Source organism: Schistosoma mansoni, chromosome 6 (genome assembly GCF_000237925.1).
Source record: "Schistosoma mansoni strain Puerto Rico chromosome 6, complete genome".
NCBI lineage: Eukaryota > Metazoa > Platyhelminthes > Trematoda > Strigeidida > Schistosomatidae > Schistosoma > Schistosoma mansoni.
The window spans coordinates 6,193,401-6,217,443 of NC_031500.1; the positions used below are offsets into that span (position 1 = coordinate 6,193,401).

Genomic DNA, 24,043 nt, shown 5'->3' on the forward strand with positions numbered 1-24,043 from the left:
GCGTTATTCCTGTGATTACTAGTTCATACTATAGTTCAAATACTTCGAATTATTACAACAAGCTCGTGACAAAGATACTGGATTCAAACGAATTCGGTGAATATACCAAAACCATAAGTAATTTGATTCAGTTAAGTGAAACCGAACCATAACCAAATAACGTATCGAGATAAACATAACCCTATTCACATAAGAAGAGTTACCACTCAGTAATAAATAGTTAATTTCTTACCAGTGCGGATCACCAGTCTAGGTGGCCGTCGTGGATGGTCATGTTCTGCTGGGTTGGAACTAGGATGGCACATCCTCGCTTATCTCGAAGTTACACCTCACGTTTGACATTTATAGCTCGGATTATATTGTTTCAGTATGCATATACTGGGACTACATTGATAACTGCATAGAAAAAGCAATCCTCTAAAAACGTTGTACCATAGGAAAATATTGGAGTATATATATATATATATATATATATATATATATATATATATATATAGGACCCACTGCCACATGAACCAGTGCATGGCATGCAGTTGATTATTTGACTTTGATAGGGCTCGAGAAACCATTCGATCAATATTCATTGACCTATCTGATTGATGGTTTGGCTAGAACCCAATAACAATTTATTGGCACTAAATGTTAATCGAATCTAATCAATATCAAGGATAACAGACACAGATTAGTCGAACTCATGCGTTGAGCAGCCTTGTCACTAGTTTTATTTTTTCATAAGTAAACGCTATTCCGTAAACATAGATTGCTCCCCGAAGTTGCTAAGCAAGCAGGGCAGTACGACCACTAGGTTGGGAAACCATAATAGCTCGACGTTAAATCACGACAACTGGGCAATCCTTCTGACCATAAAGGGTTGCAATTGCTATTCAAACGACACAATTAAACTCTTTATCAATAATAGCGCGACGCCCATAAGTCAATCTATTGAAAGCATGTTTCATTATCAGCTCCAAGGTCATAAGATGCTGAACCTTCAGAGATGCAAGCCTCCCACCGGTTTTGTAATAAGACTGTGGACAGTTATTCAACATAAAGAGGACACAGAATAGCCCCTGAATTACCTAGTGTGACTGCGAGGACAGAAGAAAAATAACGGTTCGGAGTCCAACATCCAAATATATCACTCCCTGTCTTGTTATATTCCAGAAGAGGAACAACCCATCTACATGATCGGGAGTCACTGTCTCAACGTAGCCCACATAATGCGTCACTCCAACTTCCTGCCAGGAAGAACCAGACACACCCAACACACCTACATACTTTATTCTAGCTCCAAACTATTGTCATCTTTATTCACTGACTATACGCTGGGTTGCTGTCAAACAATCGCAAAACTACTCAATTAACTTTAGGTCTGCAATAAGTTGTCTCGTGTATTCGAAGCAATGAACCACAACGGTGACCTAACCGACTTCCAGTTTACAAATAAATTACTTTAAAGCAATATAGATAAGTAGAAAAATCAAGATAGACCAAATTATGTAAATGTAGAATGCATAAAATTATACTCAGTACTTAAAAAAATACTAAACAAACTCTGTAGAAACACCTAAATTAACCTGTATTGTAAGGTGAACCGTGAAGACAACAGACTACTAGAACAGAACCTGGCAATATATCATCAAATTCATTGTATTTACAAAACAAACTGACGTTAAAAATTATGTTATTTAGGTGGAATAGTTCCCAGGAAACTTCGAATTTCTGGTGTTATTTGTGGATGTTCATGACGGCGACACAATTTAAGTAACTTTTCACGTTGAGATGGGTTAACAGAATGCCTATAAAACTCCAAAAATACCAATAAACTTTTGAACCAAGTCAGCGGCATACGCTTCTCATCAGTGAAGTAAACAGTACAATCTTTATCAAAACTAAAATGGAAAAGGCACAAAAGTACTTTAGGTTATAAAAGCGATATGACAGTTTGTTGATAATACTGAAAATATGTAAAAGCAAGTACAATTTAGAGATCATTACAATAACACATCTTTTTAACGGGGAGTGATCGAACAATCTCTTACCTCATGTTAACTATACATATAAAATAATGAACATTCATATCACCACTAAAAACATCAGCTTAACACTAAGGTAAAGTCCTTTGGGCCAATGGTTTACTGTAAACTAAGAAGGAAAAAGGATCCGCAAACGACCTACATGGTTAAAAAATTGAACAGGTTACTTTTTTTTAATCTAACTGGATAACCACTTATGCACTCCAAGGTCAAACGATTTTCACGACAGTGATACTAGTCCTCTGTCGCTTTCGTTCACACTACAGTATAGAAAAGCTTTCACTTTATAATCCCTTCACAAACCACGACTGAATAAATATTCTATGGGAAAAGGGTTGTTATGATAATAAACACTGGAAAATTCAAACAAAACACTAGTTCCCGGCACATTTTTCGTTCTGTCTATCCTTTGACAAAACGAGAGACGAAGATATTGAAGTTCATGTACTTCATATATATGATGGTTGGAAAAATAGTTGCGGCATTATTTAATTGATACAAAACTTTAATGATTTAAAGCAGGTGGAAGGTAGCGGGTTTTTAAAAGATTTTAAAAATCACAATTTGAATCTATGGGGAGATAGTACAGTGAAAATTCCGATTTAAACACCAAGTAAAAAGACAAATAAAGCGAAGAAATATTCCTTTTCAGCCAATACGTATATACTTAATAATCATAAGGAAATACACCAGCCAAGTGGTGATGTGTCAGATAACAGTATTACAAATCTAAGTGTTTATGAAAATAATTGTGACTGTTTAACAAAACTGTTAGTGGGACATAGATTGGATGTTTCATGTATGCATGTATGCATGTTTCATGCATGATGGTGTTGCTGCGCGCTGATTGGCTAATTCTAAACCGATCAGCCCGGGCATATTATTGGAGAAAAATCTATAAGCTTCTTATGTATATACTATAAATATATGAACGTTATTCAAATCAGGATTGCTGTTCACATACCATTGTTATTTTGAATACAATTTCATTCCTGTTCAAAGTGTTCTGATTTTGGGGTCTTGTCGAGTGTCATTGTATAAGAATACTAAGCAATAGGAATAACTGGGTCGTTTATATAGCAAAATACAATTATAACAAAAACAATCAAAAACTAAGGTACATAATGTGATAAATACTCAGAGATATTAATTAGGAGATATTTGGTGAAATGTAGCACAACTGTTGCTAAGAATTCTTTACCGTACCAAAATTCATAGTACTGAAATAATGCCATTATAGTGATTATTATGCTAGAAAAATTCTGAGCTATCACGAATCATGAATTCTAGCGGACGTAAGTATTAATTATAAAACAGATCTTTAAATTTACATGTGCTTTTTATCACGATTTGTTATCTGCTTTAATAACGTCAGGAACTAAAGTGTAATGGATAGCTGTTTCGTTCTAGTAAGGATATCTAACAATGACGTAAACAGGGATCGAAACTAGGTCTGACATTGAGCGCTTAACTTTTAGATAATAATATATTTTGCCACTCAATAAATTCGAAATACCGAAAAAAGCGCTGACCACGAGGGAAGAATTAACATTTTATGTTACTATTTGATAAGAGTGAAAAAGTATGTGATTTCACAAAATTTACGAAAGTAAAACACATTATGAATGAGGAAAGTATGTACATATACTAAAAAATAAACGATATACCTAATGAAATAATCGATAATTCTTTGGACAGCGGCTTCTGGTAAGTGATACTTTTTAGTTAAAAATGTTTCAATAACCATTGATCGCGGAATGCTGAAATCCTCTTCTAATGTAAGAGCAAGAGCGACTGCAGCAAAACGCGATTTTAATGTCGCTCTTTTAATTAGATTGGACAGGATTACACCTTCAGTTTTGGACATCTCCGACTAAATAAAAAGCAGATATACACAGAGGAAATGATGGATAATTGAAGAGTTAGTAAAAAGAAAATGCATATCAGTTTACAAAAATAATAACAGTTTTATGACAAGAATCAATCAAATTGTTTATAAGTAAAACAGTTTTAATAGAACAGAATAAATTTTGACAAGTGGTTTTATAATTAGTTACATAAAAAGATTGTTCGAAAGCAACAATAGCTTTTGATTGAAGTAAATTGTCTTGTTGTGCTGAAAGTAATATGCCTAACGAGATACACCTGATATGAGAGCGTATTTAACGTGGCTAGATACATTTAGTGTAATTCAGGTATGATAGATTTCGGGGACCGGTTATGAGTTGCATATGCAAACAAAATTATTATTTGAAGCCTAGTGAATGTCCGAATCTAAATAGGTTAAATATAATAACTCGAACTAATAAACTGCAATGCGACAGATATATTTAATAGTCTATAGTACAGATATTCGAAGTTGGTTAGTGTACTGTAACCGAAAACTGAACACAAACTGTTCTAGACGGTGTTAAACAGTGACTTACGAAATGTTCTAGTCACTAAAGTATGTTATCAAGTAATCTGTTGTTTTCTAAAATTTGATTTTAAATCAATAACTTCTGATACCAAATGCTAGCAATCAGTTTGAAGAATACGCTGTCCCCCTCAGGCGGAGTTTTGTTCCGCTCACCACAAGACAGAATCAAAACGCTCACCAGTTAGATTTGTATCAGTAATTTGCTAGTTGACATGTTCACTACGTATTCTAGGGGCTTGATAGCACCTGAAAATAAGTCCTACACAAAAATTGCAGAATGGGAAGTAAAATATATTAGGTACACCTAGTTTCTACAACTTGCCTGATTAACATTCACTTGTGATTAAGTTCACTTTAAAAAGCACATTTTCTTCCGAAATAGTGAAGATTAATTGGAAAAGACTATAGATGGTGATTCGAAACAGAATAAAATAATATTCTCAGTGATGCCGTTTTGTGGAAATGGGAATTTTCAATAACTTCGTGTTAACTACGGATAAGATTCCAGTATATGAATATGAACTTAATTACTAGATTGCAGTAAATCTCCTACTTTAAATTCAATGTTGTAAGTAGTTTCAGAAATATATTTCCGAATTTTTATGAAAGATTTTGAAACAAGTAAGAAATAAAATTTTAGTTACGATCAAATTCATTTTGTATTGTTTATTTGAATCATACCATTGATGTTTAGGACTGCAATTGATTAGTCTCTTATGGGCATATGTGCATCCTGTACGAATTGCCTCGATATTGCTACAAGCATTCTAAGAAAAGGTGGATGGTGGTAACCAGTGGAATCGAGGACGCGCGTTTCGTTCTATTCGGGACTCGTCAGCTGGGTGATATACTTGCATACCAGAGTTGATATTCACTCCAAGAATCGAACGCAGTACCGTTCGCCTCAAACACCATTGTGTTATCCACTTAGCTAGTGAGTCCTGGAGAAACGCGCGTCCTGGATTTCACCGCTAGCCATGATCCATCTTTGCTTAAAACGGCCAATCTAAAGTTTAGTGTACATATGACTTAGCACAAGTTGCTACATAAAGTTGGCACTAAGAGATGAAATTAACAAGATGGATAGCAAAGGAATCACAATCATGTATCAGCAGTAATAATGAGAGATCAAACACTGAAAATATGATTCGAAAAGACAGTATGAAAAAGGTATGCAAGAACGAATACTGTACTTCAGGATCTTGAGGAGATAAAGAGTGAACGCATTAACGCTACTTCTCAGAATGTGCAAATAATAAAATAAAACATCTATGAACAAATTGTTATCCCTGAAGTATCTGGTACATTGAATTACAGCATCAACTTTGAGTTATTTCTCTTTGAAAAAAAGAAGAAACACCATTATGAAGAGACGAAATTTACCTGAACCCAAGGTAGATAGACACCAGAGACGAACTCCTCTGGTCGAAAAATAGATGCAATTAATGCTTCGTATAAATGAACACATAAACGTTTGTTTTCTTCAATATCTTGTTTCACTTTAGGTAATAGATAAGATTCAAAAAAGCTGAAAGGGAGGAAAGTCATAAGATGGAGAATTTCAGTTTAAATGACTATGGAGTAGTGTTATAAGACTAAATTTTGAGGTTTATTTCCCGTAGTTTTAACAAACGTTGGTTCATGGGTATCGATAGCTAGAATGGTATATATATATATATATATATATATATATATATATATATATATATATATATATATACCACACTTCATTATTTTCATACAATATGATGTCTGGTGTTTTTGAGGTAATTGCATCAAATGGATTGGGAGCAATGATGATGTATGTAAACTGATATTTAAACTGTATACCGGTTAGTTTACTGTTTTAATTCGGAATTCGATGCATTTGCAATTGGCCCAATCCACATCTTAATAATACAGTGGGAACTTTCAACATATATCCGGAGTATAAACATTTCATAGACTGACATTCAATAAATATCTATACATCATGAAAGCTTCAGCTACTCTGGATTTTATTATGATTAATATCTTGTATGTGCTCCCAAATGTCCTGGTACGGCCGAGAATGGGGAGAGTCCTCTCTCCCTATCGAAATGCTCTCACACGACCACGCGTATATAGCCTCTGCCACGGAAGTCCTACTCACTGCCTTCTCGTGGCATTACTGTTGTTTACGAAATCGAGAGGACGAAAAGCGAATGTCTGGTGCTTTAACCGGGTCGGTGGACACGGAAAGCCCATCTAGGAGAGTTGGAAAACCCTGATTCCAAACCAATGGTGTACACGGGCTCCAGGATCCTGAAGGGACAAACGGCGCATGAATGAATCGTTGGTCACCAGCTACCATGAGACTGCATCTCCTTACGATGCTCCACTGCCTTGTGGATCAGACCTTTAGGTCGAAGGCTCCGGGTGTGGTCCCCTAAGAAAAACACCTGCTTGAGTTTGGGCACCTGGGCAGTATCACAGCCCTCACACAAATCAAATGACATTTGTGTGACGCATATATATTTGGTGCCCCTTTGTACCAATATCTATGTGTTCAAATAAAATAAATAAATAAAATGATTAATATGTACAGATTTTTAAAATGTGCAACTAATAATCAGACAGAAGAGCTTCGATTTAGATCAATTATTTACAGACTGAATATTGAGATCATGAATAGATCGATGTTAGACCACCATTGAAAACCTGGAAGCACTAAACGGCCTCTTCGTTCTAGTGTGGGACTCCACAGCAGTGCAAATACACGATCCTGTACGCGAGTACCGAAACCAAGACCTTCAAACTAACGAGAACACTTAGTCCTTAGACCACTGAGCCTTTATCCAGCAGTGTTAATGTCTAACTTCAACCAATCCACGAAATTGCGTGACCCTCTGTCTTCGGTGGGTAACTGCCTCATACCCGATACGGTTGAACTCCACTGGTCACGTAACGTTGTAGATCGGTTAAAGTTAGACATTAACACTGCTGGATAAAGGCTCAGTGGTCTAAGGACTAAGTGTTCTCGTTAGTTTGAAGGTCTTGGGTTCGGTACTCGCGTGCAGGATCGTGTATTTGCACTGCTGTCGAGTCCCACACTAGGACGAAGAGGCCGTTTAGTGCTTCTAGGTTTTCAATGGTGGTCTAAAACTGACCGGTCCATGATCTAAATAAAAACTCAACAATCTCTATAGCTCTATACTGATAAGTCAAGAAAGTAATGCAGAGCCAGTTACTCCCATTATAAAACTAAATAACAATTTACACATTTTATTCTCCTTTATTCGGATCTAGAAAAGGTTTGGTGAGTCCTCCAGTAAGTCTTATTCAAAGGACTAGCTAAATACTTGAAATTAATGGTCAATGAACGAAATATGGATTTGTTTTTGTCCGTAATCATAAAAAGATATACATGGTATACGATAAAACTAGCATACCCCAGATCACGTATATACCCTACAAAACATGATTTAATCAAGCTTAGCTAATTCGGACTGAATTAAAGAAGTGATTGGTTAAAAATATAGGTTTAGTAACAAATTCATAATTACTAACTATATATAAACTAAGGAAAGTAACTGATCAAAATATTTTCTATCCCTATAACTTCATAACCATTGGATAATCTTGATTAATAGAAGTATTGAAGTCTCACACTAGTAGCCAAGTATTACTAGTCATAACGGATGTTTTCCTTTCGAACGAATACAATAAATTCGACTTAAAAATAGATAAATACAAATAAGTAGATGCTATGAAGAAAAAGGATATTTTTGAACCTCGTCGCAAGAAAGTGAATGTACACAGTTTTAAATACATTGAAAACGTTTCATTTGCTTATTCCTTTCAAACTTCGGAAAACATTATTAGTAAGCAAGTGAGAATATATGTCTCTAAACTAATCATTTACATAAAAATAGATTAGTTGAATAAATATTAGTGACGCAGAAATCTTTCAATAAAGACACATGTTGAAACTTTAATTCACCTGGTTTGGTTTGATCACCAAGGTAGTATACTGCTAGTCCTCACAAATAATGAGGTTTAAAAAGGTCTGCGGTTGATAAATGAGTTACATCATTAGAAATCTTGGATTAGTTTTTAAAAATGGCATAAGTAGAAAAATACTACTTGTGGATGTTTGAACTAATTCTTTTCAAAAGGATCATTACCAAGGTTTCATTCGATAATTTCAAATACAATGAACACTAAGTAGATTTATAAGCAAAGTTGAATGGTGGCTAGCAGTGGAATCCAGAACGCGAGTTTCGTTCTACTTGGGACTCGTCAGCTGGATGTGATGTACCTGCATTCAAGAGTTGCTTTAGTTGATAATGAAAAATAATGGTATATTTTTTAATACACTAATGAGTAAATAATTAGATTTTCCAAGGCTTTGTTACTCAATGTAAGCCTTTTTTTATTGGTCCATGAAAAGTAAGAAAATTTAACTGTTTATTCATTAGTCAGTCAGTCAGTTACAACGTAGAACTTCGTACATACGTACATCAGTTCGAGTTGCCATACCACATTAGCACAGAGATGCAGTTGTCAATTCAAATCCCATAGTGGTAGAAGTAGTAAGAGTATAAGCAGTAATCCGAAAAATTAGGGTTCGAAGATGTTATTGAAGGAGTACAATCCAGTGAAATAAATTTGGAAAGAGAAGAAAGAGACATGAAGAATTCAAAAGATTAGAATTTGGTAGAACACAAAGAGTGGACTCATTAGTATATTTATAAACATATTATTTTTCATTATTAAACACACTTAGAGTTTAATTTAGTGTTTTCATGGAGAAATTTTAAAACAAACATGATATATTAAAATATAGACATTAATTAACAATTTAATTAGGTAGAAAAACAACTATTTAAAGACTATGAACGAACAATTAATTAACAAATTAAACCAATATAAATTTACAAAATCTTACTGATATGCTGGTTCATGACCTTTAGAGGCAAACACTTTAACAATTCGTGGATATACATGAACTGACCATTCTAATGGTTTTAACATCTCTAACAGACCATCCCATCCATCTAAATGTGGTAACATTTTGATTGTTTTTGGTAATGGTCCACTTCTGTAACTTCTAAGTACATCAATTAGAAGATTTAAGTGATCCCGTAGTTCTTCAGGAAGTTCTTCTAAACTTTCAAATCCTCTTACTTCATCTAAATCACCAATAACACTACCAGTGTATTGAGACATATCTTCAGAAATCTAAAATAATGAATGAAGAGAAACAATAATGAACAAGAACAGTTTTGTACTTAATTCTTTGAATAATAATATTTCGTTGTGAATTTAACTTTAGAGAGTTATATTTTTTAAAAAGATGTTATTCCGTAATCAGGTTCCTCAAGTTAGTTTCATCAAAATGGATATGCATTCAAAATCAGTCACCGTCATCTTTTATCTAAATGTATTCCGATGTGCCCCCAAATGCCCTGGTACGGCCGAGAGTGGGGAGAGTCTGCTCTCCCTCTTGAAATGCTCTCATATGGCCACGCGAATATATAGCCTCTGCCAGGGAAGTCCTACTCACTGCCTTCTCGCGGCGGGGGTGTTGTTCACAAAAGTGAGAGGACGAAAAGCGAATATCCGGCGCTTTAACCGAGTTGGTGGATGTGGAGGATCCACCTAGGGAAGTTGGAAAACCCTGATTCCAAACCAATGGTGTACACGGGCTCCAGTATCCTGAAGGAACAAACGGTGCATGAATGAATCGTTGGTCACCGGCTACCATGGGAGTGCATCCCCTTACGATGCTCCACTGCCTTGTGGATCAGATCTTTTGGTCAAAGGCTCCGGGTGTGGCCCCCTAAGAAAACCACCTGCTTCAGTCTGGGCATCTGGGCAGTATCATAGCCCTCACACAAATCGAATGAGATTTGTGAGGCGCATATTTATCTGGTGCTTCCTTGTACTAATATTTGTGTTTAAATAAATAAATAAATAAAAAATAATTCCAATGTAGTTGCCAAAGGATAACCAGTACAACGATGGACAGGTGACTGTTACCTGTTTGCTTCTTCGAACATGTTCCCAAAGTAAAAAAAGGCTTTCGATCATTCACAAATGCAGTTCCATATCAACGAAGAAATTAGATAATATTGTGTGAATACTTTATTATTTTCATAATAAGTTACTGATTAAACACACTCATATTTTTTTATATATCGGACCGAGTTTAGTCAGATTTAAAACTGAATTCGGGACGAAAAAACAGTGATCAATTAAATACAGCTTGGATCACCTTATTTTTATGAGGTTAAATTCTTGTGAATTGGTATATAAAAGGATGCTTAGTGAAGTAAGGTACCAAGAAACGTATTATACAGATCGGTTTGCATCATCCGACAACACGAATTCTCTTTCCTGATTCTTCGCTCGGACGCGTGACCACTTTGGTTTGCTGAGATTTTATCTACGCTGTCGCGATAGCAGCGCAAACTATGCTACCCGAATGAAATACGCGTTCCATAAAGATTTCCAAGTTAGATTATGAGCATCTAAAACTTAATCTACCGGATGAATCCATCCATGCTTAATATTTTGATTGTGGGAAGATTGATGTCAAAGCTATATACATCCATGTTTTTAGTCTCACCAAGCTGATTATTTAATTTACACATGGTCTTTGACGGCACTTGAGGCTCCTCACAGCAAATATACTTATGGATGACTTCGCGTACTTCATCTGAAGGTAATTAAATTTAGGACGCTATTTCACACTTTCAGGCTATATGGTAGTGAGAGTGTCGACGACTATAGATGGCATCTGGAGGAAATGGCTGTGTTCCTTTTCTTTTTCCCCTCTTGCTGAGGGGTTTTGGCGTGGTGAAATACCTAAACATACAAACCACAAGTAAGAATAGACTAGTATGACAGAACGAAAGGTGTCCTAATTAAGATATATCACAAACAAGACAGGTTAAAAGGAACTCGATGAATGCCTGAAAGGTAGAAAACATCATCTATCGATAAAATCTTGTTTAACTGAATAGCAATTTTGTGTAGAATAACATACTAACAACTTTCTTAATTCAAATATTGACAGCTATAACCAGACTAATAACAACCAGTAGTCTGACTAATCTTTTTATTCACTTAAGAAGACGTAATTCTTTTCTTCTACAGTGAAAGATACAGCTGAGCTAAAACTATCAAACACTAAACTTTCTTTAAAATGAAGACGGAGTGATGATTAAATTTGTATTGGTTTGTACTTTTCTCTGTTTATTGTGCTCGATAAAACTAATGTAAAGGATAAACCTAATAACGGTTAAAAATTCCTGTAAAGCCCTCACACTAGCAACACAAAACAATCCACCTTATTCTTACACAGGAAACGGAAGTTGAACATTACCATATAAACATACCATTCAAATTAGTAACCCTTAATTTACCTTCAATTTCGATTCAATCAGATTTTTTTTAAGTTCTGTCACCAGTTCCTTGTTTTCGCTGGTCGATTTGAAAAACTTCTTCCAGTCTTCATTATCTTCCAAAACGTCACCACCACATGAATCCTATGAATAGATGAGGAGTAATCTGAGAATGTTTATATAATCACGTACAAAACCAGGAAGATCAAGTTGAAATTCTTCTTCCACCTCAGATTGTTCATTATCAGACTCTGACTCTATAATTGCAGTGTCATCGGTTAGGGATTTTGAAACAACTAGTCTGAAGAAATAATGAAGATTAGAATTGTTTTGCAAACTTTTCTTCATCAATATTTTCTCGCATTAGCTTGCGAATTTTCGACACATCACGAGAACAAAGAACCTACATAATAATCATCAACCGGAGAATAGATACGAACATTTGAACTATCAGCGGATCGCCTCTTTGTTTTTGGCATTGTTCGAAGAAATTCACTGATGACAAAAATAGACCTAAAAGTTTATACAAAGAATTAATCGTAGGAATTTGACAACTAACACCTTAGAATATTTATGCGAAACAGAAATTTCGCATTATGATAAGCATCAATAACAACCATTCAGTAACTAAAAATAAAAGCACTGTTTACTATCAATAACGCGACACAACTCCAACAAAAACTAGGTGGATATCACAGATAATGAACTACTAGAACACGTATCAGGGAACTTTGTTGAAATTATTAAAGGGAAACTACAGTTCTAGAGTACTAAAATTATTAATAAAAGCCTCTCCCTTTGTAATGTACTGTCTTCAACTAACCTTAGGGATTTTTGGCGAATTTTGTAAGTGCTAGGAGCATTAGTACTGTTATATATCTATGTTTAATCAGTTTAAAGTATAACAGATGAGTGTATAGATTAATACAACTGCTTCGGTAGTCACATTAACACCTGGGTGATGTATCTAATATGTTCATAAGAACACTAACTAGGTTTCACAGAACCATTTGGACTAAAAAGTTACTAAAAGGTAAAGTACTCTAAACATTAAAAAAATTGAAAGCATATAACCATCACATGTAGAAGACTAGTCAGTCAGTTAGCCATCACCAGCGTCGAGGTTGGCATAAATTTGCTTGGTCGGAGATGCTATACTATATTATCAATACCAATCGTAGCTAACAAAGTTAGTAGTAAAAGACACTGAAATAATGTTGCAGCAATGATAATTAGGAGGACTAGATACTGAGAATATGGTCCAAAAAGAGAGTGGAAAGGTCCGTGAGATTATTGGACAAATAATGTCAAAATTGTGAAATTTACAAACGAGTTAAAAATCGAAGTATTTAGATTATTAATTATACTCAACTCCCATGCAAGGTGTGACGCTTTTAGGAAATCCTCAGAAAAGTCGGATAAACATATGACACTAGTTTGAAGTTTATCAATTGTTTTAAGCCAAGCACAGAAAATGCACATTTGATGACTGTGGTCCATATGACTAGAGGTCAAGGTAAGCTTATTATATACTAAGTAGGGTTACAATTACATACAATACAGCAAAAAAGATTTTGTAAGTACTACGAGACAATTTTTTAATCAATAAGTTAACAACATCCGTGAATGAATAAATTTCCGAGGATCTTAGGTGAATATACCAACACGTAGCTTCGAAAAGGCGTGTGAAACGCATAATTTATTATATGACATGATTAGCATACTCCAGTGAATGCTAACAAAGAAGAACCCTGACATGTCAACAAATAAGGGAGTGCTTGAAACATTCTACAAACTGGTCAGAAATTGAGTCTAGTAAAGCATTGGGGACTTAAGAGAATTTGAGATGAAGCAAAACTGGAGCAGCTTAGCCCATTTTAGAAGTACAAGACGTCACACGTGTAGATAATGCTTGAAAACGAGGAGTCTACCAGATTACATGGTTTTCACTTAAACTTAAAGTAAATCTTATAAAGTCAAATAGCAGAAAATGATGTAGAAGTGTGCTTACAACATCGCATTACAATTGACTCCTTAAAGTATTAAATAAATCAAAATTCTGTAAATGAATCTGTCTGACCAAACATGTTTATCGTTACGGTATGGCGTTAATTTAATTCATTTACACGAGGTACTATAGTTGATTTGCAGTACGGTAGTGAACGAGAACACCAGTGGGGACAACCAAATGTATTTGGACACAAAATCACAGAATCACTTAGTAAAATTTGAGAACCACACAGTAAATACTTTATTTGCAAAATGTCAATCAAGTGTCTTAGACTTCATTGTTTCTTTGACTCCATACCAATCATTCTCTGTTCTTGCTCATGTTCCTTCGATCTTCGAACTATGATCTATCTACAAAATGGTAAGTAACAACAGCGAAGGCCTTAAAAGTGTCGAAGACCAATACCTGTTGTTCATTTTGCATACAGTTTACCGTACGTTCAATGTAGTCATCTGTTACAAATGAGTGGTCCGTTGTGGACTTCCAGTGTAGTTGAACATATATTTGAAAGGTTAAGACACGAGTCACTTGCAAGAAACCTTCCTATATGAAACTATGCTAAAACAGACGTAGACAGCGATGCGCTACACGATAAACCACAGTAAGAAATGACAATGCAGATAATACCTATAATTTTGGTCAACCAATGTTTGTTACTCAAATAAAGTTGACTGGACTCGACGAATCTGTGAATTTACTACTTTAGTTGATTATGTAACTCAAGCTGATGAATAAGGCAGAGAGTGAGACAAAAATAACCAGATTTCTGAAAGCTGACTTTCCTTAACAAATTGGTAGTCCAGGTCCAGACATACCGTTTGCATTCAATGTGAGGCAAATGAAGCTAACTCAGTCAAAGACGACGTGTGATATGATTGGTTATGTGGAATGTAACTGGGACCAAAAGGCATGGTGGAAACGTGGGTGAACGTTGATTAACCCCATATTATTTATGCAGCTGGCTCTACCTTTAAAAACAGAACTTAGCACCATGCTCCTCCCAACCAGGTCTTACCGCTACATCAACTGGTTTGATTGCACTAAACATATTAGTATATGTGGTGAACAAGGTCATCTTAAGAGACTAACCGAATTTCTAAAGATAATTCCCCAACAATGAAAGGTTAAATGGTTCAAAGTAGTGTTGAGACTAATCTCAATGTACTGGCTAGAGCGGTTCTTCTTTCCAATAAACATGTAGAATATCTTATATATATATATATATATATATATATACTAGAAACAAAAGTTACTAATGTAATAGAAGCTAAACAAGAAAGGGTTTAACCCATACAGTAAGCAGAGGATGGTTTGTGAATACATAACAAATATATGTATATAAATTAGCAACGAACTTGTTTCAGGATAAAAACTGCACCGCCAATCCTTTTCTTTACAATTAGGACGCAGGTACCGTCAAGACATAAAAAAGCCGCTGGGAACATCCGACTTGAAAACTTCTGGCTCAAAGTAGCAATTTGTAGCAGGTTTGAGTTTTCGATTACAAGGATGAACAACCCCTATTTCAAACCCCTGAGAAAATGAAATGCTAAAAGTATTTCTTAATAATACTGGCATTTGATGGCCCCTTTTTCTGAATCCGATTGGGCCGTTCGCCGATTGTTACTGAAATACACATCCCCGTTCCCTTTTATATCTGTTATCGACCTAATCTACGTTAGCGAATAGCGGAATGGAATAAACCAAGTACAGAAATGGATTCTGAATACGTGTATTTCATAAACTCATTGATTTGAACTGGCAATCTGGTTTAATAAGTCAATAAGTGACAAGGTTGTGGCAGTAGATAAATCCCCAAAATCACTAGCTCTGTAAGTGTTCAACGTTGAATGCCGACCACATTAGTTTTAATGGACTCACCTAGCTGAAGGCGCTCGATCATGCCTCCGCATCAGATCACGAGTGGGAACGCCCTGCTCAACCTATGCGATCGCTAGCCAGTTTATATATGTCATCTCTCGATATAATGATAATCAATCAAATATATCTTCGAACCTCCTCGCTTCTGACTAACGTGGTAGTGTTAAGTTGACTTGGCGTACTTGATATGTTGCATGCATTATCTGATCACCTCTTATTCTCCCGTAGCTCAGCGAGAATAATATCAAGTTTTGGAGTCTATCCAGGCAAGAGTTATGCTTTATTTCTACCATTCCATCCGTTCTCTGTCCCTGTGCTTGGTATAGGAATTTCGTCTTTGCGCACTTTTAGGTGAGGGCCGCGCGTACAGTTGAAAGGAAATTAAAAGGAACTGTGGGGTGATTGCGTCAAATTTTCTTCACACAAAATGAACAGCTGAGTTTTATTTGGCTGCATCTTCACGTACTTTGAGCTGGTGTGTAAGCTTTTTGATGTTACAAACCTAAGATCACGCTCTTACGAGACTATCGGGAGCGGATTTCCATGTAATGTGTAAGTCTTTTGTGTCAAATCAGGTAGAGTGTTCATTGTATGATATTTCTACAAGTTCACTTTTAGCTCATTCCCAACTTCCCAATCCTTTATTATTGCAAGTCCCTTTTGAAGCTTAAGTGAATCCTTTTCACTTTGTGTGGACATCCAGATCTTTGTGTAGTCTGAATAAATCAGTACCAATGGGCTAATTTTATCCAACGTGCCGCTAATAAAGATCAGGAACAAGAGTGGACCTAAGGTTATCTCCCGTGAAACGTCTGATAGTGAGATCTTCCAACTCACATTCACTCTGTTTACCGCGTTAAGAAACGTCATGTTCTCTAGGTAGTTACCAAGTTAGGCAGAGAGTGAATTTGTGAAACCTAACTTTTCAACCTTCGGTATGAGGAGTACGTATAGTACTGTGTCAAGGAATACTATGTGAACCGGTATCTTCTGGTCCCGGAAGGTCGTCCAGCTTTCTTATGGTACGAGTAGTTTTGAAGCATAGGATACACCTCCTCCGAACACGTGTTGGGCTCCGTGTGGAATGTTTTATTTATCCATTGATTCCATCAATTGTTAATTGACCAATCCTCCCATTACCTTCAACAGCATTAGTAATAATGCAACTGGTCCCTCATCATCGTGTAGTTGCCCCGTGTGCCGCTAAGATAAGAAGCTTTCTCATTCCTCAAAAGTGTCTCTTTTGCGAATACGTCAAACATGACTACACTATGGTCGTAACTCTCCCCTGATGTGTGGACATGAAAATCCTCAACTAGTCAAGAAATAAATTGATTTTTAGGGTTTTCCGTTCTTTCAACACCTCGTGACGCCATCCACATGTAACGTCGGTCCTGTATTTCTAATGACTGTGGTATGTCGCTAAGTAACCACTCTGTATGGGTTACATCCTGCCTCCTGAGAATTAAAAATGAAGAATTGAAGTCTCCAGTCAGTATTATTTGATCAAACTCCAAATAGCACATTGACCAGTCACTGTTAGGACCTTCAAAACCGAAGAAAATAGCGAGTCTCCGTTTGAGACACTTGTCATAAAGTCCCACTCAGTGAGTTCCGCAGGCTTCAGATCCTAACTATGAAAACGTTCGCACGTATTTTTGTGTATGTATGTAGATGTAAAGAATTCCTGATGATAATTGCCTCTGTAAGTTTTCCAAATTAATACAGACTATATCACTCCGACTGGAAACTCCACTAGACAATTCGCTAAAAACGAAGACTGCTCAATAACCTATAAAATTTAAAAACAACAATAGTGGTCTTAAATAACTTCGACAAAGAAGGGAGTCAGCTATCTGTATATCAGAAGACTGTTTTCAGCACTATATTTTATAATTACTCATAAGCCCATACTTTCAGCTTCCTTCTGAATCACCTTCATTTATATAGTTCCTTATTCACTCATACGTTATTAACACTTATTTACTTTAACATATTAGAATGTCTTGCTTAATAAGCACCTTAATAACAGAGAAATAGACTAAGTAGTTATACTCCAACTATTCCTCCATGAACATTGCCTGCTCTGCTTCTTGTCCTTTCTTTTTCTTATGTCCTTTTCCAGCCCCCTTGAGATACGCCACCGAAAACAGATATAGAACGGTTGACTTCGTTCTGCACCATTATTAAAGCCTCAGATATTCCAGAGGGATACAAGGTTGCGGTTTCTAGTAGCCCCCAACTTCTCATGGATCTATTCTCGACCACTAGTTGCATGTCGCAACTCAACCTTCATAAGGCGCGCCAATTGTGATATTGACAATACGTTCCTTACTAAAACCATCTACGCTCATGTTTTCTTACATATCAACCCAGCTGAGTTATTTACTTCAGTGAAAATTGCGACTTCCGCAACTAACTGATCTTGCCTGTAAACTGGTATGCGTCTTGTAACAAACTGTTATTTGAGAATAAATTATTATTTCTATTATGTTCCTTCAGGAATTCACACTAAATAAGTTTTTCATAATCTGTAGAAGGCAACTAGTCTGATAACTACCCAGTCTTGATATTATACGGGACCGCTGTATAAAATTGACATATATCTGGAAGGTAAGTCCCACCCTATTGGATTAAACTCAAATCGTCGACAGATACGTCGTATTCCTGATGATAATCTTGAGATCTGGCTGTCACTCCCATTCTGATCTGTTTCAGTAAAACAATATAGCGGCAAGTTTAGGCTAGAGGGTTATCGATCCAAAACTGGTCTTCTGTCGTGGTGTGATCTACACACTGCGTCGGGCACTCACCTTCAACATCAGTGTTGTACACCTGTATAATTGTAGTCTAGCTCCTTATTAGTGCTGCTCTTATAATAAACCTAATCCTAAAATTGTAGATATGTCATGATGTGACTACCTAATCTATAAGATCTTATGTGGAAGTCACATCATCGCCTATACTGACTTATCGTATCATGACAATAGGCAATATGATGCCTGGTACGTATAAAGAACACATTTAGGCTAAAAATAGAATAATATATTTAGAGTGAATAAAGACAGGTTATATAGAATGACCACATCTGCGAGGCTGAGCCGTGCCAAACGATCGAATTTGTCTGTTCTCATAGCCTTCCCCATTGTTGACTTTCTCTTCGTGTTAATTGTGGAATATACATTTTCCCGGTTATTCCAGGTTCAGCTGTGAGGATTGTGTGGTTAGGACCGATACCACTACACACCACGTAGTTGACTCTCCCTAAGATGACTCTCGATTTTCACGCAGGTCCCCATTGTCGAAAGCTAAACAGCAGACATGAGTTGATAATAAACAATACCACGCGTCTTCAGAAATACTCCACTGAATCATCATCAGCTTTGGCTAAACTTCACTTACATCCACCGCTACTTGCTGGAGTTCATAATTTGATAACGTAGCATCCTGGACCACATTTGCCATTGCCGGCAAGGCGTCGATCGCATCAGAAATAGTGTGTTGTACTTCTGCCTCAACTGACACTGCCATCATGAGATAATCCTCACCGAATGACCAGTATGCATCCATAATTTGTTAGGATATGGAAGGGGCTGACTTGACTTCAAATGGGGAGCGACTTTAGTGATAGAGACCTCGAAGCATATTAATGCTAACCAGTTCTATGGACTTTTCATGTGCTTCTATCCATGAATGTGTATATGCAAGGTCAATCTTTGCAAACAATCTGCCTCCGTTCCCTTGTGCAAAAAGATTATCTGGCGTGGAAAGTGGGTACTAATGTGTTTCTAGGGAATAGTTTAGTCTTGTTGAAATGTCAGTACACATTTGAACTGAATCATTGGTTTATTCTAACTACCACAACTGTTGCTGCCCATGTGGGCTAGTTAAACGGTTCATGAACACTCAAAGCTTCGAAACGGTCTAATTTCTCGTCAACTAAAGAGCGTGCTAAATTAAGCACTAGGCGTTTTGGTTAGAAACTGCATTTTGCATATGGTTTCAAACATGGTTTAACTTCGACCTTCATACAACAGTTTAGATCATTCTGAAAAATATTGAAAAACTTCTGTTTCAGTTTGTTCATCACTGAAGAGTTGGACAAGATACTCAAGTTTGAATAAAATGAAACGGCTGACCGAATATTTCTAATTTTGTGATCTAGTCAAGGCCCAACAAATTTAAAGACTCACCAGTGGCATAACAACTGAACTTGATCACTAGATCATCAAATTTAATAATGTGTTTTGCAACTTCAGGAATTGTAGTTGTGATACCCCATGCATCCTTTATGATTACTGTGGTAGGATGAATGCTTGGCTGACCAAGTTCGCCGTACGTTTGCGGATAATCAAAGTAATATAAGATGCAGTGTAAAACCGCCACCTAAAGTTTGAATAAGAGCCTCCCAATAGCTTGTGATTCATGAGTCGCAGTACAGCTACAGTAACATATAGGTTGTTTCCACACGGAAAACTGTAATACTATGATCTCGCAGGAGATGCAGGGTCGATGTATGACCATCACTCATTACTAATGTTCTTCGCCTACGGGTGCCGAGTAACAAAGAATTTCCGATTCTTCAGTTTCTTTTTTATTCAGGTCTTCTTGAAGATAGGAGACATTCACAGACCCTTTCATTTTCTAAAATTTCAGGACCGACCCCGTGCAGTATAGTCTAGAAATTGATGTTAGATAGTAAACCGGTAAAATACAATAGGAGACATCCCTTCATTACGGAACAGAGGTTAAACCTCACCAGCTCCTCTAGACAACTGTCATTTGAAGAGAGCTTCTGCCTTCGATCACAAGTATATGCCATTCGATAAGCTAAAGCAAAACCTGATCAAATATATTCTGCCATTCTTTAATATGAGGGAATTCGGATTGATAGATTGTTTCTGGAAATCAAGTTTTTCAGGGTGTAAAATTGTAGTTCTCAGTACCTTCGTCTCCCACACACATAGATTAATCAAAAACGTAGTTCTAATAGGCCGAGGGAGATTCTACCTTTATATGGATAAAAAGTGTCGACTTCAAGGGATCGGCACTGCAAAAATCTTGCTGCCTCAGATTTATAACCATGATTTATTGTGCTTTGTACAGGAAAGAAGCCCATGGTTCCGTCGTTTGACAAATCTAATGAAGAGCATTCACCTTTCGCTATTTCCAAGAGTTCGAATCCATATTGTGATCATTGTTTAAAAAAAATATTGAAAAGCAATGATCGCTCAGCATGTCTGCTGCATGTGTTGCCATGTATTTAAGTCGTTGATACCCTCAGGTTTTCCTGATAATTCTCCCAGCATTGATTTAATAAAAAGTCCATCTGGGAGGTGGAGGAAGAGATCAGGAAGAAGCGCTGGAAATGGATTGGGCACACTTTGAGGAAATCACCCAACTGCGTCACAAGACAAGCCCTCATATGGAATCCTGAAGGCCAAAGGAGAAGAGGAAGACCAATGAATACATTATGCCGAGAAGTGGAGACAGACTTGAGAAGAATGAACAAAAAGTGGATAGGAATAGAAAGGAAGGTCCAGGACAGAGTGGATTGGAGAATGCTGGTCGACGGCCTATGCTCCATTGGGAGTAACAGGCGTAAGTGAGTAAGTAGGCCATTTGGGAGGCAGACCATAGATGGAGCATGACGTAGACGATCAGCTACAGTGCTATTTCCCCTACGAATGGGATCGAAAGAACATAGCTTGTCGGTTCAAAGACATTGCAGGAGCTGATGGTGCCTATAAATGTAAAGAAGAAATACCGCTCTGCCAGTTAGTGGCATTGGATGATCCTAGTAGCCTTTGGATTTGCAGTTCAAGAGACATCTGACCTTATTAGAGGGTTTTAGCCTCCTACGGTAGTTTGCCTTCTTTAGCAGTCAGTAGCTTCATTAACGACAACTGCCATGACATCAACAATGTTTCACGTACAAACGTTTAGTGTCCCCACAATATTTCATTCACATTTCACATTTTACAGAACGTTCGACGGTGAAGAAGGCATTATTTGACCATTATTTCTTTAAAATGTGTCGCTCAGTAAGTTTCGACTGTTTCTGGGAGCAGTGTCACGACAGAAGTTGATTGACCCAGGATGCATCTAGTCCATTATTATTATCCTTAGATTCCATTTGTACGCCGGTCGAAATGAACATGAAAATCCTGCCTCATTCGTTTTTCTTGAGAATTTATTGATGAAGAAAGAAAAATAGACTCAAGCATCCAGTCTATACGTTCTACTACTTCTACAGAGCAACCCAACGCTGCAAAAGCCACATGAAAATTAACAGTTTAAATCAAAAATGCCTTGTTCGATGTTCATCAGTTCCTTTATTTCTGAGAAACGAACACTGGTTACAGACAAAGTAATACGAATTGTTCAAGGAGGTCTCTGAGAAGATTGTTGTTCGTAACATTTATGACATATTGAATATACGAAAACGTGCATGTCAGCATATGAAAAATTATGTGCTCAACTCCTCCTAACATATCGTTAGCTTTTCATGAAGTACCTTTACAGTACGAGACTTCACTGAAAAGTATTCCATCCGCATGAATTTCATGGAGTGTGACGGATGCTTCCTGTTCGAAATGCAATCGACGTGTGGGCATTTGATAACGTGCTCCATGCAATATAATGACAGTGTAAGAATATAAGTTTATACGAAAAACAGTTGGTATTATATGGTGACTACTTGTATAGCGGTGACATTCTGCGCAATGTCCCATACATACCCGCTGTTCAGCAGCTAACGCGAATGGATGTTATGAGTTGTTTGGGCGACGTGGCGGCCAAAAGATGACAATTCTGGCCTATTGTTGACATATTATTACGCGTGATGTGCGTTTCTGTTCCTGTGCCTGCTGACGTATATCGCGTGATTCTGATGCAGCCCTAATATTCCATGAAGTCTATGAGACACTTAGGTTCAGGTATCTTGCATACGGCAGAAGGGTAAGATATGCTGAACAAAAATCCAGTTGCATTAAAACTTAGACTTAGATGCACCAATTTCCAACAGGAGCTATGATGACATCGGCACAGTACAAAATAGGTTTGGTTGACAATCATAATAACCTGAAATAGACTAATTTGTGTACAAACATTACTAGTCATGAATGAATAAATACTTTCTGTTGACCTTACTACGATGAACTGAATACAAATTATAATATAGGTCAACCCAACCTATTTTATGCTATTAATGAAACGGAATTCGTAAACACTGGTTAGTCCTGAGGGATTACGTCTCAAAGCTCATGGCTTTCGTCAGTTACGATTATGTTTAATATTACTATGACTTTTATGGTTGTAATTATTATTATTTAAATTGGTAAGAAAGGAAAAGGTACGTTTTTCGTGCCTATAGGTAACCCTCGTGCTATTGATAGAAGAAACCAGAGAAGTAGTGAATAGGTCTTTATTTCGATCTTCGCGCAGTCACAGTGGAGCGTGGGATTATCTGTTCAGACAAACAAAGGCTCTCAACATTCCATATAAGATAGTAGGGAATATAACGCTTACAAAAGGTAAGGAAGTGAATGAATACTTGAACAATACTGTTTTAGCATATGCCTGGTTGTTTGGGGTCAACTCTTAACCAACCAACCTGAGCTGTTACATTAGCTTCCCCCTAGAATCGACTTCCGTAGGAACGTCGGTTCGATTAACCTATCTATCGATAACACCTTCGTTCTATTTCTCATCCCAAGGCGAAATTATCAACTCGCTCACTATTTGACTTACAATCAGTTACGACTAACGCTTTCAATGATAGTCCATGGATGTCTCTTCATTTACCAGCTTGTCATCTTTGTAGCATGTGATCTTTTCTACAACTATCGCTGACGGTTTACTGCGTGCTTTCAAGAGAAAGTGTGAGAATGTGGAATAAGAATATCTGAGGAAGTGCCGCGAGCGGGCTACCCAACACCATGTTGGTGAGGTACGATTTTTCCATGCTCAGACCGGCTATCAGGTGTTTACTCACCTGCCTCTTGAGTCGCCCTCAAGTAAAAAGTAAAGAAGAGTCTACTTCAAAGGTAATGGTGAAAATCAAGCAAACCTGAAGAACTGCTCCACTGCCTGCCTAAAATAATAAGATACAAAATGGAAATACATAAATGCAATTGATAATTGTTCCGTTCATGTAAGTGCTTGGCCTCCAGAACGGATTGGTATTCTGGAAGGAAATAAACATAGTGTAGATATCTTGTGCACGAATAACCATGAAAACGGCAACAAAAAAAACTCTTTTGTAATGCGTATATGTAAAAGGGTGAACTTGCTAGAAGTTGGGCTCTTTAACAAAATCGATCAA

The 24,043-nt window shown here is 36.8% G+C and overlaps 1 protein-coding gene across 1 annotated transcript; it reads right to left on the minus strand.

Moving 5' to 3' along the window:
- Positions 1–1,684: 1,684 nt before the first annotated feature.
- On the minus strand, positions 1,685–12,310 carry Smp_046550 (putative bystin; the record flags this gene model as incomplete). The annotated part of the gene is made up of 8 exons (XM_018798085.1): positions 12,266–12,310; positions 12,164–12,228; positions 12,018–12,126; positions 11,847–11,969; positions 9,365–9,657; positions 5,839–5,983; positions 3,704–3,909; positions 1,685–1,892 (listed from the first exon to the last, which is right to left on the minus strand). The coding sequence occupies exons 1-8, from the start codon at positions 12,302–12,304 to the stop codon at positions 1,685–1,687; spliced, it is 1,188 nt and encodes a 395-aa protein (XP_018653062.1). The 5' UTR covers positions 12,305–12,310.
- Between the last annotated feature and the right edge of the window lie 11,733 nt (positions 12,311–24,043).